This window comes from Sminthopsis crassicaudata, chromosome 3 (assembly GCF_048593235.1).
Source record: "Sminthopsis crassicaudata isolate SCR6 chromosome 3, ASM4859323v1, whole genome shotgun sequence".
Classification (NCBI taxonomy): Eukaryota; Metazoa; Chordata; class Mammalia; order Dasyuromorphia; family Dasyuridae; genus Sminthopsis; species Sminthopsis crassicaudata.
The window spans coordinates 372,474,960-372,492,077 of NC_133619.1; the positions used below are offsets into that span (position 1 = coordinate 372,474,960).

Below are 17,118 nucleotides of genomic sequence, written 5' to 3' on the forward strand. Positions count from 1 at the left end.
GGGATTCTTTTTTCAGTTAGGCTTTGTAACTTTTATTTTTTTTTTAATTTTAATTTTTATTGTTTGGCCAATTCTATTTTTAAGATGTAATTTTCTTTAGCATTTATTTGTGTCTCTTTTAAAACCAAACTGTTAATTCTTTTTTTCTCGCATTACTCTCTTTTCTTTTCTCAAAATTTCCTATACTCCTTTTATTTAGTTAAATTTTGTTGTTCTTTTTATCTTTTTCTTTAGCTCTCTTAAGAATTCTTGTTGGATTTGTGTCTGATTTGCATTTTCCCCTTTGAGTCTTTGCCTATAGATGTTTATACATCAATTGCTTCTTCTGTTTGTCTTCTTGTGCTTTCCTGTCAGCATAATAGCCTCTTATGATTTTTTTTTTTTTTTGCAGGGGTGTTTTTCCCAGACTATTATTTCTTGTCTTTGAATTTTATATTAGAATTAGCCTGTTTATCTCTGGGGGCAGGGTAGTGGTGGTATATGTCCTGCACTTCAGGTTTTTGTGAACTGCTGTTTTTATAATTATTTCCAGGAATGTGTAAATTTTTGGTGTTTCCAAATGATAAGAGAGATATGGTCACTGTCCTCCTGGTTTGTGCTCTGATCTTTACCTCATGTATGGCTCCTGCTGTCTTGTGACCATAAGCTCTCCTGTCCACCCTAGAACTATGACCCAGAATTGCCAAATGGTGCCTGGTTCTGTGCTCAATTCTAGAAAAAGTGTTTTTTTAATTTTTTAATTTTTAAAAGCTTTTTTAAATTAAGTGTTCAGTCCCATTACTGCCTCTTGGCACCGAGTATTCCTACAATTCCACAATTGGCATTACTTCTGCACTATTGTGCTCCTGGCCTATTCTCATCCTATTGCTGCTGTAGAGCTTCCTTTCTGTCCTTTTAAGCTGTACTGAGCTGGAAAAATAACTCACTCTTACTTTTTGTTATTTAAACTATTTAAAATTTGGTTCAATATGTTTTTAAAATGTTAATGAGGAGCATTGGGAGAGCTTTATTCCACCATCTTGTTTCTACCTCCTATATCCTCACTTGCTTAGCTTAGTACAACATATTATTGGTAAGAGTTATGAAGATATTTGTTGAATCTACTGTAGCCTTATGTTGGAAACTCCTTCCTCACAAAGACTCAGATAGAGTTTAGAGAACTCTACTTTTTTGGCTCATACCCTTTTCCCCTCCTCTCCTCCCTCCCTCGCCCCTCCCCTTTCCCTCCCCCCCCCCCCAAGATCTGAGAATTCAGTAACATACTTCCCCATAGATAGTTACTAGTTCTCCTTAAAGCTTAGAGGTTCATGGAGCTCATGACACAAACAATGATCAGTGTTTTTTATAGGTTAGTGGAAACAGATAGGACATGCATTTAAGCTCCCCAAAAGAAACAATAAAACTCTAATGAAGAGCCCTCTTCTGGTGATTTGGATAATGTTTGTGCCCTAGTACTTAGATTGATTTTGAATACTCACAGCATTTTTTGTAGTTACCAAATGATATAATGGATATATTATGCTTGCCAAACTCTAAAGAATTATGGCCATGCCTTCTACACTTACTATTATTATTATCTTTAGTATTACTTCCCAGTGGGAGCAATTGGCTTTTACTCTTCTAAGTTTGTATTTCTTTCAATAAATCAATCAACAAGGATTTATTGAGTACTATGTGCCAGACACTAGAGTCATAAAGACAAAAATAAAATGGAGCATCTATCCAAGGACTTTACATTCAATAAGTGGTTTTTCTGCCTTCATCATATTGTTTGCTCTCAGCAGCTTTCACCTTCTGCCCTTCTCAGCAGACACTTCCAGTAACTAAATGTTCCCATCTGTTGTCCTCCCCTTCATTCCTCCCCTGCAGTTTCCTTATCTCCCATGAAGTGGTGGTTATCTCACTCACTAACACTGTCCTCCATAGCTCCTATTTCCTTCCACTCAAATCTCATACCATCAGCTCTCTTCTGCTTCTGCCTGGTTCCCTTCCATTGCTCTCTATAACTCAGCACTTCTCTTTTCCTCCAGCAAGATGACTCTCATCACCTTCTGCTTTCTCTTCTGGTCTGTTTGCTGCTTTCTGCAATTGGCTCTCCTCCATCAAATTTTGTGAATTTATTTTTCCAGGAGAGAAGCTCTCTTACTTCATCACATTAAGATATATTTCTGAAAGTATTTTTATAGGTTAATGAGACTATATCCTCAATATTCTTAATTCTGTAAACAGTCTCAATACTTGCAAACCTGTTAAGGTTTTCAAACTTAGTAAGGTAGACTTCTTAGGGAAGCCATTAAAACTTCTCATATTAGCAAATGAGTCTCTGACCCCATTCTCATATAAATTAAGTTACTCTTACTTGCTTCTTCTCTCCTACAACTCAGTAGCATGTCCCATATTCACATCAGCATTGCTGAGTCTTGGGATCTATGAGAGCCCATCCTCATTCTGTTCCAGACTGTCCTTCCACCTCTCATTTTCTTTTGGAAAAGTTGTTAAAATTACTCAGGGAAGCTACAGAAGGAGCCATTGTTAGGACTGGAAAAGAATAGTTTTTCTCCTTAAACTTCAAGGTAGCAGAATGAAATGAAACTCTTGTTTAAGAAAATGGATTAATAATATCTCTTCTCATTTTCTCTTTCTCTATACCTTAGCCACACTAAGGAGGCAAAATGGAACTAAACTGACTCATGGACACCAAGTAGTATGCATCATGAATGTTTTCAGGTTTGGGATAGGAAGGTGCTCAGGAACCTGTAGTCCTAACACCCCTTTTTGAACTACTATCTCTCCTCTTTCCTTCCTTTTTTTTATTGCTAAACTTATTGAAAAATCTAACTACTGTTTTTGCTTTCCCATTATCCACTCACTACTCAACTCCTTGCAATCTGTACAACCTTCTGAAACTTTTCTTTTAAAAACCCTCTTTCAGTAAGCAACTTCAGTGATTTTTATTGAGTATCTTTATGAACATTTTTGTAGCATTTGAAACAATTACTGCCTTTTGGGGGGATATATTCTGCTTTTTTGACCACCCATAATGTGACATTTTTTTCTCCTCATAGCTCTTTGATCAACTTACTCTCTTTTTCACAATTTTTTTTAAATGTTCTATCTTTGCCCTCCCTTCTATTGTCTTTTTAGACTCTCTCTCTCATGAGAAGATTATTCACTCTCTTTGCTTAAACTGATATTCAGATGATTCTCAATTTATCTTTCTAATCCTGACTTTTCTCCAGGGTTTCAGACCTGTATTTTAAACTGAGGATCTGTAAAATCTTTGGTAAATTATGTAAACTACCTGTAGTTATTTCTTCATCTTTAACCTTTATTCTCCCTGACCTCCTTGCAGCATTTGACATTACTAACCACCTCCATCTTTTGAATATGATCTCCTCTCTTGGTTTGTCTCTAATTTCCTGCTGGTTTCTCATTCTCTGCCTCATCCATTGAGTTATATGTGCTCCAAGTTTCTGTCCTTAGTCCTTTTTTATTCTTTCTCCTCTCTTTCTCTTCTGTTCTTATAATACAATCTCAGCATTAGAATTCACTCCCATGGCATAAAATAATTCCCCTTTACAAATAACTCCCAAATAACTCTCTTTACTGATCCTGATTAAATCTTTAGTTATCAAAGGTACATTTATCTATGTCTGAATATTCTAACAGTACCTCAGACTCTTTCTGTTCAAAATCAGACTTTTATTCCCCACTCTTACTCGCCCCAACCAAATTTTCTCCTTCCTCTGACTGTACTATTTCTTGGACCATTCCACTTATAGCTCCTTTAAAAAGAATATTATTGTCTTTGACCCTTCTCTCTTTAACTTCTCAATTCAATTCAATCACAAAGTCTATAATTCATATATTAATTAATCAAGTCTATAATCTTGCATAATTCCATTCCATTCTATTCTCACTACCATCATCCTTGCACTAACCTCCATGATAATTACTATAGCCTCTAATGGGTCTACTTGTTTTCAATATTTCTTTCTTTCAACTCATCCTTTATGGATTAGTCAGATCATATTGTACTTCTTACTTAAAAAAAAATCTTCATTAGTTTTCTATCATGCCTGGAATAAAAATAAATTTCTTGTTCTGGCACTCTAGGCTCTTTACATTATGTTGCCAAACTACCTTTCCAGCTTTATCTCATACTATTCCCTTCAACATATTTTGTATTTGAGTCAAAATTAAATATCCCATGTAGAAATCCAGTGCTTCACATGCCTTATGTATTTGCTCATGTTATTGTATTTAGCTTTTTCCCTTTCCAAATCTGTCAGTTGAAAGTCTGTCCATAATTTGAAAGCTTGTTTAAATGTCCCATTCTCCTATCTTCCTTAATCCTTTCAGTCAGAACTGTATTATTTTTCCTTATATCTTGCACAGAAATTTCTTTGCATTTCACTTGGATGTTTATCATTATCTATTTTTTAAATTTTATTTACTTATAATTTAATAACATTCTTCTTACTACATTATTTAATGATTATAGGCACCATGTCTAAGTTAACTTTATTAACTGGCATTTAGTGATAGGCAGTTAATAATTTTAAATTTTAAGTTGGAAGGATTAGAGATATATCAAGAAATGTAAAATATATAAAAAGAAAAGATAGAAATAAAATTAACTTTAAAGCTTTAAAAAGCTATGTAAATTAGAGTTGTTACTGTTTCTAATTTTTAGAAGATGAGGGAACAAGGTAACCAAATTTGTTTGAACTATGTTTAAAGTAGCTTCTAGTAAGAGCAAGGGTAGATACATGTATCTATGAATAAATCATATGAATTATATGTAATATATGGGCTTTGAAACATGGCAAGCAATTTTCCCCTTTTTCTCCACCTTCATTCTTCTTGACCTTTTTTCTTTTCTTTTCTTTCTTTTTTTTTTTTGCATAATTTGATACTTTTTCCATACTAGGTTTTTGTAACACTGCTTTCTTCTAGTTCACAGTCAATCACTCCTTAGCATTCTTGGATGGATTTTCTACTAATCATAGATGTACCTCAAGCTTTCTCCTCTTGTCTTTTCTATATTCTTTTACTTGGCTATGGCAACAGCTGCCTTGGATTCAATTATCATCTCTACTCATAAATCTATTTATCTAGTCCTTGTCTTTTATCCTGTGCTCCATCAATTCTGCATCACCAAATGCCTACTAGACATTTTGAACTGATGTCCTTTAAGCATTTCATTATTTTTCACCTGAATCCCATCCCTACTTCTAATTTCTAAACCACTGGCAATTGGCCTCCCAGACTATGTTTCCACTCCAATCTATCCTTTATGTAGCTGTCAAAGAGATTTTTACTAGGGCACTGGACAGACTGTCATTCTTCTGCTCACTAATACTCCATTGGCTTTTTAGTCTCCAAAATCAAACTTTTGTTCTGGGCATTGAAAACTCTTGACATGTTTGCCCCTTTCTACCTTTCCAGACTTCTTACATATCCTGCACTTCCTTTCCCTTACTCTATAGTTCAGCCATCCTGGGTTTCTTACTGTTCTTCACACAAAATACTCTATATTGTCTCCTAACTTTAGTCTGTTCCTCCTGGTTAGAAAGCTTTTGCACTTTACCTCTATTTCTTATAATTTTTGACTTCATTCTTCTGTAAGACTTTACCAGTCTCTCCTGCTGCTATGCTAGTCCATTAAAGTTTCTTTATATCTACTTTATATATTTTATGTAGAATACATATCATCTCCCCATTTGAAAATGTAAGTTCCTTGAAGTCATATACTATCTTTACTTCTTTTTATATACTTAACATAAGGGACACATAATCAAACAATTTTGACTGGGAAGGATTCTTTCTGATAGGAACAGTGAAACTTTACTTATTTAGATCATATGACCATTTAAACCACCTCTCCTTATATCTGGTTCCTCCAGTTTTCTTCTCTGCTCTTTTCCCTCAAAATACTTATACAAAGAACCTATGGTAATGGTTACAGCCTTGAACCTTAAATACTGTTTTGTGATCCACAGTTTGTAGGATATATTTGTGTGCCACATGTTGTTTTTGTTTTTCAGCCATTTCAGTTGTGCCTGACTCTTTGTGACCCTATGTAAAGGTTTTCTCAGTAAAGATACTGAAATGGTTTGCCCATTTCTTTCCATAGCTCATTTTACAGATGAGGAAGCTAAGGCAAGTATGTTAAGTGACTTGCCCAGGATTACACAGCTAATAAGTGTCTAAAGTCAAATTTGAACTCAGGCCTTTCAGATCCAGGCCTGGTACTCTAATCACTATGCCACCTAGCTGTACATTCTACATTATTGTTGCTAGGTTATAGCAGCTCCAGTCTGGCCTTTAAGCCAGATAAACTAATAATGTTATATTTGGGGAGATTATACTGGGTTTGGAGACAAAAGACCTGAGCTTGATTTCTAAATTTAGTGTTTAATCCTGTGTTACATTGAGCCTGTTTCCTCATGTAAAAAATAAAGGGTTTGCATTAGGTGATATACAAAGTCCCTTACAGACCTAACTTGATGATGCTGGAATGACAAACAGAAAAGAGCTCTAATATGGCTTTCATTTGAATAATCCTACACCAGCCTACCTCATCATTTAAATTTGCTGGGCCTGGATTTTGCATTTATGAAATGAAGAGATCAAGTTATAAAATCTCTGAGGTCCCTTCTAACTGAGCTTCTTTGAAAATCTTAGTTCTTCCCCTTGACTCTAGCTACAAGAGCTCTCAATGCCCTTTATCACTAACTTACATTCTCCCTTCTCTCTCTCCAGGAGTGCTTTATTAGTCTGGGAGGTCCTTCTACAATAGTTTTCTGAGTCTCTTCAGCCTTGGAGGCTTCTAGTACTGTTTACATGGCTTGCTTATGTCTCAGATTGGAAAAGGGTAAAGTTTTTAGGGGAGTTCCTGCTTGACAAAGTCTGGGGAATAAATCACAAATTCACTCCTTTGCAAGGTGCCTGGTCAGAGAGTGGGTTTTTTCCAGATGTTAACTGGCTATGTGCTTTTAGGCACACTATTCCTCTCTGGGTTTCCATTTCCTTTTCTGCAAAATGAAAGATTGGTCTTGATGATTGCTGTGGTCTTTGTCCAAATAATAATAATGATGAAAATAGTTCTAATTCTTTGCAGCTTATGTGGAAATTGACTCAATACAATTTCATTAGAAACTATAAATGCCTGTTCCAGTTATTAATCAAGGCCTGTAAATGTGAGATAAAATGTTGGGTTGATAGAAATTAATCCACTTTGGGGGATAGAGTGTTTATTAGTACCCAGCTGTTGTGTTTATCAATTAACAGCCTCTGGCAACACTGTTGCATGATACCATTCCACATCTTCCCCTTACCCATTGGGATTATTGATATGTCACAGTTGAAGAAACATTTGGCTTTACCTATCAGACTGAGAAACAGTTGAAGCCCTTTATAACTACCACACTTGAGAACTTTAATTTCAGGACAGCTTATACAAGTGCTTTACAATAAATTGCTTGCATAGAAAGTCACAAAGCTATGTACAAGAGAGCCACATAGAAAAATATTTATTTAACAGATTTCAATTGATCATTTACCATGCATGATTAAAGGGATGACAGGGCACTAAATAGCAATTTCCCCCAATGGCACCTACTTCTAGTACAGAGGGGCATCCTAGAGCTCCCAGTGAAGGTTATTTATTTTGTAAATATATACTACCTTAGCTGATTATATAGTCTTTCCTCTTGCATGGAATCTTGCAGGTAGAGATAAAGTAGAATAAGGCGGAACTAATATTTACTGTATCGACTCTGACCTCCCCTTCATCTCTGACCTCAATATAGTAGGTGACACCATTATTGGTAATGGAACCCCTGAGCCAGACCAAACAGCTGTAGCCAGGACCGATCATCATACAGTTTGTCTCTATGGGCCGAAGAAACCATCCATGTGATTAACAGTTGTTTTTAAAGCTATGGGTCTGAGCTCCATCTGGTGAATTTTATAATTGAAATGAAAGTAAACCTACATAGCTCCTCTCTCCCTCTCTCCTCTTTTAATAGAAAAAGAGGTACAGATTTGTTTAAACAGTTGTGACTGAGCTAAGGGATCCAAAGAGGTTGATTATCATATCTTTTCCCCATCCCCCATCAGCACTACCCCATTTATCATTTCTGAAGCCTGGAAAGAAGCAGGGGACAATGAGAGGTGACTCCCTGATAAGACCTGAACTCTTATTGTGTAGGCTACACCTGTATCTCACACCTGTATTTTCAGTACCCAAAGTGTTTTGTTTCTAAAACTCCCATGAGAGTTTCTTTGGCAAAATTGGCAGTAGTGTACCAGTCAAGAGAGCTGGCCACCTGTTAGCTATTAACAAACTTGCCTGCAGCTGATCTAATTATCTTCTTAAGCCCATCCAAGCAAACAGTGGGTGGGTTGGCAATGTAGACCTTGTTGTACACTGCTTGGTTCATGGTTATTTTGGCAAAATTCAAAGAAAAAAATGGAACAGAGGAAAAAGATTGAGGGAACAGAAAGAATAACAGAAGAAAAGGGGGAGGATTTTTTACAAAAGAAAAAGGAAGACAAGAGAATGTCTAGTAAAAAAATTAAAAAGAATAGAAGGAGAAAAGAAAGGCAAGAAGAGTGAATAAATATAGAAAGATTTATTAATCATTTTCTATTTGTCAAGCACTTAACACCAGTGTTAAGAAGGGATACAAATAAAGAGATTCCTTGCTCTCAAGGAACTAATATTCTAATTGTAGGAGAGAATATTTATAGAATTCAGCTGCAGGATGGACTAGAAGAGCCTGAAATTATTAAAGGTTTAGCGTCAGGATGAATGACAATCCTCAAGAGTTTTTAGGCTCTATTTTAGGGTGCTTAAGCATCAGGGTCTCATGAGACCTGGAGAACTTTAGGAAATTTAATGAATGCTGGCTTTGGCTATAAAAATTGGTTTGAAAGAAAAGTGAGGGAAAAGAATGGTGACCAGAAAAAAAAAAAGTAAATCATTTTCTAATAAACTATGCCAATGTGGACTTCTTAAAGCTTTGATAGTTAGAAATTCTACCAAGACTGATGCTGATAGAGATTACTTCCTTGTTCACCTTGTAACAGAATACAATCCTTCAATTGAGGCAAGGTCAGTGAGATTAAGACAAAAAAGAGAAATTGGGAAAGAGCCAGCAGTTTATTGAAAACATTTTTTTTTTTCTCTTTTTAACTCCTGACAAATATATGCTTGGTTTTCCCTGACAACTTGTCTTTAAATATCAGTTGACAAGCAAATGTTCCATTGCTCACTCTCCTATTTGCAAGTTAATTCAATTTCCAGGGTGGGGGGGAAATCAAACCAAAGCTGTATATTTTAACACTTATATCCTCCAATTTCTCAACTGGTGATTGTGTTGGTTTCCACACCAGGACTGGTTCCCTGATTCTTTATCAAGAACTGGTAGAATAATCTGAAGAGATTAACTTTAAAAGTGTGAAGCTTTCACAATCCTAACTCTGCTAACTTTTGCTTAAAGGTAGCCATAATCAATGTACCTTCTGATCTCTATTACTCTTTATAAATCTTTTAAATGCTAACTCCCAGGTAGGTGATCAGGACTGAGGAGAAATTGGAATATTTTGTGCTCAGAGCAGGAAGAAGTTAAATAAATCATTTTTTGAGTTAGCCTTAGAATAAATAGCATATCTCACCCTCTTCACCCATCTTCCCTATATTCAAAAATAATTCTCTCTGAGTTTTCACAGACTCAACTCTTTATGATAGTATTTGGATAGCAAGGTAAAAAAACAATACCTTGGAGGGTTTTGAGTCCTAAAAAGTGGATTGTTTTGGAAAGAAATCATGGAACTGCCAAGTTCTTTTAGGTAATCAGCATAAAATTTGATTGGGAGCTACCACCTTAGACTAATATTCTGCCATTACCCAGATATGACTTTGCTTCTGCAAGTCTTCTGAAAAACATTTATGTACTTTGATTTTATACAGCATGTTGCAACTGAAGTGGTCCAAACCATTATATGCACATAGGACCCTCAATAAAACTCATTCATCCCAGAAGGTCTTTCTCAGTAACGACCAAACTAAGGGTAATTGATCATTAAAAAATATTGGTAGGACATCAATAATTCACTACTTCAATGCAAAGTGTTTTCCCAAATCTCTACTGAAAATTTAAGGAGAGGAAGATTGGAAATTATTATCTCTATTTCCAAAAGGAATTAAGAAAGGTGATGGGATAGTCCTGAAGCTTACTATCAATCTGAGACTAGGGATAGCATCATTGAATGGAATTACCAATGAATTTATGAGAGTCAAGAGACATGAGGTCTATGACTAATTCTGCCACCAGCTAAGTCTGTGACTTATGTCACCTCTGTGGGTCTCACTAAATATGCAAATTTGGGAGTAAGATTAGACTCTCTAAGGTTCATTTACTATTCCACCATCTTTGATTCTCAGATGAATTATAGGAAACTACTTATCCTCACTTAAAAGATGGGAGAAAAAAAACACAAGTACAGAATGAGATATATGTCAATGTCACCAAGTATCAGATTGCATAGCTTAATGCACCTTTGAAGATTAAACCAAGCAGATGGATTCTAATGTTGAAATTTCAAGTTTCATTTAAGTAGGTTGGTGGACATCTGTTTTACTTCTGTTTTTTTAAACAACATTATTCCATTGAGAGTAAATCTGTCTCATTCTCTAATAGCCCTTATCATTTTAGTGTGCTGATGAAGGATGAAGAAATGAAAGTAATTAATGCAGATAAACAGCCAAGATGTAAAGATATTTCTTAACCCAGAATAATATATGGTTATTTGGAATACAAAACCCATTCATCAATGATTTACGTTGGAATAATTTTCCTGTTTTCCATGAGTGAGTTTGACTCACTGATCTTCATTCAAGTTCACTCTAAAGTTGAGTGTATTTTACACATTATCTGACACAGACCAACACTTTATAGATTTTTCCAAGGTAATATACAAGTTCAAATTAATTGCATTACAACACAAATCTACCAAAATCTTTAATATGCTATAGTAAAACATGAACAAGACTATACAGCTTTGTCTTGGAGCTGCACAGTAGCTAAGGATCTGGTTGTGGCCATGGTACTCATTCTTAAAAGTGAATGGGATAGAAAATAATGCCTATTGTTTCACTGCATAAAACCAAGCAATTACTTGTCTTTATAAAAATGACAAATCTTTCATTGAGGGGGTTAGTTTTCTCCCTGAAAAACTAACCTTCATCACAATGCCCAAGGGCACCTATCTCATATTTGTCATGGAATATACCTGTATACTTAATGCTTAGCTTTCCTTTAAAAAAGAATTACTTTTGAAAATCCAAGTGAAATTATTGATATATCCTTTCTATTCTCAGAGGACAAGAGGTAATTAGATCTTTGCCAAGTGGTTCAAGTGCAAATAGTTTCTTTTGACATAACAAGGGATTCCCAAGAATAGGAAACAGTATAATCCAAATCTTGTGCTTATATGTTTTGGTCTCTAATGTGGGATTTAGAGTCATCTAATATATCTCCATATGAAAATGTTGGATAAACATATCTTCCCAATGCCAAGCCCTACAGAGTAAAGTCATGCTACAAGAATCTGAGGTGGAAAGACTATGTAAGGATCTTCTTTTAGGTCTTCTTGGTTAGAGAATCATAGGATTGAGAGCTACAAAGGATGTTAGAAGTCATCCAGGCTCTTCCTTTTACAGCTGAAGAGAATGAGAGCCCAAGAGCTTAAATGACTGACCCCAACATCTTTTCTGATAATGTCCTTTGCTGAATAAGAAACAATTAGCATTACATATTCTATGTATGTGTATAACCAAGGATAAGGGTATGATAGTGGTGGTGAAGGTCTGAGCTTGTTAATGGTATAGAGAGAGAGAAGCCCAAATGCTAAAGGCCCATTTTATAAACTGGTCTTTGATTGTAGAATGGTCAAAGATAATAGTCATGCCCACTTAAAAGGGGCCTTGTGAAAACATCCAGAAAATGGGAAGGAATAGTTAATACTGAAATAAAATAACTTTCTCCATTTTATAATCTTGCCCCACAACTATGTTTTCTTCCTCTAGTCTCAGAGCTCCTTTTCCTTGCTGCTCTCATTCCTGCCCTTGGATTTCCTGGATTTTGCAACTACCATCAATGTAGCATAACATACAAAAAACCATGTGTTCAAGTTTTCATATTCTGAAAAATCAATCATCAGATTAAATGGCTGTGCTTGGGACCTGAAATTCAGTGATGGAGGGGAAAGAACCTACTTTTTCTACTTAAAGAAGGCAAGCCTCCTGTCGTTTCATAGTTAATTAGCTAAACCTTTCAGGTAGTGGCACTGAGATAGAAATAGTAACTTTATAGAAACTGAAAGATAAGCAGAATACATGAAACCCCAATGCTTCTCAACATGTGCCTTCTATTTTCTAGGTAAACAATACCTTTCTTTCTACTCAAAAAAAGTGATTTTTTTTCAGGCCATTATCTGTAATTGGATAATTCAACCTATTCAGTTCAAAGTGTTTTCCTCTTTTAAAAAAATACACATTACAATTTAATTAGATTTTCTGGTTTTATATTTAGAATTATTGAGTGGTTTTTTTGGGGGAGGAGCACCTCTCATGTAGAGAAGAAATTATAACAATACTTAAAATTTATATAACATTTACTATGTGCCAGGCACTCTGTAAAATACTTGAAATTATTATCTTTTTAATCTTCACAACAGTCCTGAGAAGTAGGTGCTATTATCCCCATGTTACAGATGACAAAATTAATGCTAAAAGGAGATTAAGTGATTTGCCTAGAGTCACATAGCTAGTAAGTGTCTGAGACTAGATTTGAACTCAGGCCTTCCTGAGTCCAGGCTGGATGCTCCACACTTCACTGGAAATAAATCGTGACATCAAAATCTGTTAAAAATTTAAATTGTCATAAAATGATCAGGGAACCTATGAAATAAAGTCATCACTGACTCATGTTTTTTCATAACTGAATTTACTTATTCTCTAAAGATGGCTGTTGGGTGAACAGTGCTATTTCAGAATCACTGCTGAGAACTCACCATGAGCAAAAAGAGGGAATGAGACAAATCTAAGTGGGACTGCCAATTCTGGTTTTAATAAACATGATCACTTCTCTTGGAGCACTTTTTTACTACAGAAAATATATATTTTTTATATCAAAGATCATTGCCTACAATTTTTCCCCTATATCCATCGGTAGATTGGTATGTTTGAAAACAATGAGAAATCTTGCCTTTTGCTGTATTATTCAAATGCTAAGAAACAAAATAACAGAAAGAAGCTTTTTGAAAAACAAACCAAAGCACTTGTATGAAGTGCTTCTTTTCAAATGGGAGTTGCCTTTAGGACTCCACTATAATTTCATGAGGAAAATATTTTGAACACTTTTAAGTATTATAGCAATGTGGATTCTTATCCATATGGCTAAATGTCTCCTCAGCAGCAGAAAGGACCTGGATGCAGATGGCCTTCAGTTTTCCCTTTGTTTCTTATCTAATTTAGACAAGCAGTCAAAACATTTGTTGGTAAATATATTGGATGTCACATCTCATGCTCCATCAAAGTAGCATAACTTTCAATGGTTATATACATAAAGGCCCTGAGAGTATATGTTAATGTATAGATGTAAATATAGCTTTGGATTATACCACAGGGTGCTTATAATTATAATTTATAAATAGGTGTGTGAACAGTCTCCTCCTTGGGAGTCCATTATTTTTCTAGATTATAGAACATAGAACTGAAAAGGTAGACATGTCATTAAAGACCTATGAAGGACTAGAGTCCCAAACCAAGTTAAACTGATTTTAGGGTTATCCATTAAAACAAATCCTCTCCTAGGGAGAGGAAGATAATGAATGGGAAAGTGCTGGGAAAACACAAAATGTGCCATAAAATGTCAATTATGAGGATAGTGAGTACTGAGCATTAAATGGCACCTATATACTCATATGGAAATCTTAGTGACATAAGCCATTCAAAAGTCTGATTCTACTTGAATTTAATAAGAATCCAACATAATTATATACCAATTCCCATCAAAAGGGTATATATGCATATATATACTTCTATTTGACTTAAAAATATTCTTTCTAAGAGGAAGATTGCCAAAAATAATGCCAACTCTACATCTTGTAAAATACAAAGTCTAGTCTTTTACAGACATTGCCAAATCTAATATGGCTATATTTTTTTAAAAGGAAGGTAAATAAAAACAAACCAAAATCATAGACCACATAAAATGTTTTCCAAAGATATAAATATCAATGAAACCATTTTAAAATGAACAAATATCAAAAGGTATAAATAAACCCCACTTATACATTTAATGATTTTTAATATAGCCCAACTACTCTGGCCTTGAAATCTTGACCTTTATTTATTTATTTTGTTGCTGACAGCAGAAAAACCTGTCAAGCAAAATATTGAAAAATTGGTACCATTTCTTAACTGGTAAGTGCAGAACTGAGACACTAAATATTTTATGATTTTTTTTTTCACATGCTGTTTTCTCTTTCTCTTCCCCTTTACACTCTCAGGACTGATTGTTGTAACTCTAGCAGTATGCTGGATGCCAAACCAGATTCGAAGGCTCATGGCTGCAGCAAAACCAAAGCAGGATTGGACTCGCTCCTATTTCAAGGCATACATGATTCTCCTTCCCTTTGCCGACACCTTCTTTTACCTCAGTTCAGTCATCAACCCGCTCCTATACAACATCTCTTCTCGGCAGTTCCGCAAGGTCTTCAGCCAAGTTCTCTGCTGTCGCTTGACTCTGGAGCACGCCAACAAAGAGAAACTGCTCCGGGCCCACTTGAATTCTACAATCAGCAATGGCCATTCTGCCCGCCCACTGATCTCCATTTCATCATGGCACAATGCCTCTGCAAGAAGAACTAAGAAGGTTTGCTTAAAAACTTTTCATAGTGAGACCAACCAGGACTCTAGGTCTCAGCAACTGAGTCTGGAATCACTAGAACCCAATTCAGAAAGCAAACCGTTGGAGGTTGCTCTAGAGCCCCATGTAGGTGCAGAGAACAATCTGAGGGAAAATGAAGTATGAATTCCAAATAAGGCAATCATTACTGAGTGACCCTCTCCCAAAACCACAACACCTTGAAACAGAACAAAAACACTATAGAAAGAAAGTTGGGAGACTTAAAATACAGCTATCCACCTTGATGTCAGTGCTGATTCTGAAAAAAGTATACCTGGTTTCTGGTATCACACATGGAACATTTGATTTCCAATCCCTTATTTCCTATCCCCCCATCTGCTTTTAAGGACACATTGAAGATTCAGTGAATAATACAAAAATGTTTCTTTCTGGGATTTTTTTTTTCTTTTCTTTTTTACACTGAGCTCTTTCATTAAGGAAGCAAAGAGAAAAACAAAACAAAACAAAACATCGAGGTCCTGCTCTATGTGTTCCTTCAGAAGATAACCAAGGGAGTTGAGGGAGGACAGCGAGCCAAATGAACAAGGGTGAGGGTTGGGAGGAACATCCTTCTACTTCAGCAGTGGACTGAGAAGAAGGCCAGTTTCAAGAGAAGAATGGTGATGGAGAGCCCTGCCCTTGGCATTGCTGCTGAGCTGCCCCTTTTCTTGGGTCGGGGCCCATTGCAGAGTGAGGATTTACAGCAGCTGATGCAGACTGAGTTCAATTTCCCTGGGGAGCAGAAGGATTGGTATCCAGCTGAGGCAATGAGACAGGCAGCAGATGATGCACAGGACTTGCGATACAGAATTCCTGGAACACAAAACCAAAAGACACTTCCATGACTATGTATTGACTAAATAACAAACCTGAAGCATCCAAGTCTCTCTATCCCATTCCCCAATCCCCATATAGACTTACTGGACAACCTGATCAAGTTTTTTTAGAGTGTTTGTTCCAATGGGATTTCCTGAAAAATGCAGATTTGCTAAAAGACATTCCTTGATTCTTTTCAACAAAATCTTGAAGGGAAATTTTAGTTACCTCAAACCAGATAATGTATCCAACTGAATAAAGGGGGAGATTATGATGTAATTTTTGTCTTGTAAAATATTTAAGATTAGAATGCTGTGTAACAAATACTGCAGTTTATTTACAATCTTGTGCAGTACCAAATTCAACTTGTATGTATATGCACATGTACTGTTAACTATCATTAATGAACCAGATTCTGCCAAGGAGTTGGATGTTTGTTCTTGGAATCAAATGAACCTCCTATGCAAATAACATCTACTCCCTCAGGTCACTGATGAGGTCACCTGAGAGAACTATTTGCTATTTTCCTACAGTTCCTTCATTGTCTGGACTAAGTCTGCAGAAAGAAACTTGCCTGTTATTTGTCAGATTTCTATATGAAAACAAATATTCAAAACCTGTCATCACCCATTTATACTTGGTGAGTATACAGTGAGTGCCAGAAACAAAGGAACTTTTAAACAAGTAAACACACAACTGACAAGACAGCTAAAAGTCATCAAATTAGATCTCCAGGCAGTCAACCAAGTATTTATTTAGTGTCTACAGTGTGCTTGGGAATATAACTAGAAAACTGAAACTGTCCCTTCCCTGACACCTTACATTTTGAAAGGAGAGAGAGTTATGTATGTTTAAAAAAAAAAGAAAAAAAAACAGTAGGTAGAAATAAGGAAATGGGGGAAGGGAAGAATTACCACTTTTATTCTCAAAAAGGCAATGGTGCTATAGTAGAGAGATGACTCAATTTGAGAAGATATGGTTCTGACCTTTACTATCTCTTGACCTTAGGTACGTCATAACTTCTGGCCCAAAAGGCAAAGAGGTGTAAAGAAATTGCCCAGTTTGGCCAGTCACACTAACAATAACAAAGCCAACCTTGGTCCTGGTATTCTAAATCTAGGGCTTTTTCTGCTATTTAACAGTCACTTGCAGTGAAGATGATAATTTTATTATGCCCTACTTTTAATTTCACATCATGATTAAGGAGGTTAAATCATGGATTTTCAAAGATTATTCAAGGAGATCACAAGCAATAGTTGACATTACCAAACTAGAAAGACTGAGTAAAGGCCTGCAGATTGTTCTAACTTAGTTCAGA

The 17,118-nt window shown here is 35.7% G+C and overlaps 2 protein-coding genes across 2 annotated transcripts in view; one reads left to right on the forward strand and one right to left on the reverse strand.

Annotated features, from left to right (window-relative positions):
• GPR39 (G protein-coupled receptor 39) overlaps positions 1-16,079 on the forward strand; it is a 244,116-nt gene extending 228,037 nt beyond the window's left edge. The window contains exon 2 of the mRNA XM_074301868.1: positions 14,587-16,079. Coding sequence (XP_074157969.1) covers positions 14,587-15,110 — 524 coding nt within the window. The 3' untranslated portion in view covers positions 15,111-16,079. The remainder of the gene's footprint in view (positions 1-14,586) is intronic.
• The window catches only part of LYPD1 (LY6/PLAUR domain containing 1), a 34,967-nt gene continuing 25,361 nt past the window's right edge, over positions 7,513-17,118 (reverse strand). The window contains exon 3 of the mRNA XM_074301869.1: positions 7,513-15,797. Within this exon, the coding sequence (XP_074157970.1) occupies positions 15,562-15,797 (236 nt within the window). The 3' untranslated portion in view covers positions 7,513-15,561. The remainder of the gene's footprint in view (positions 15,798-17,118) is intronic.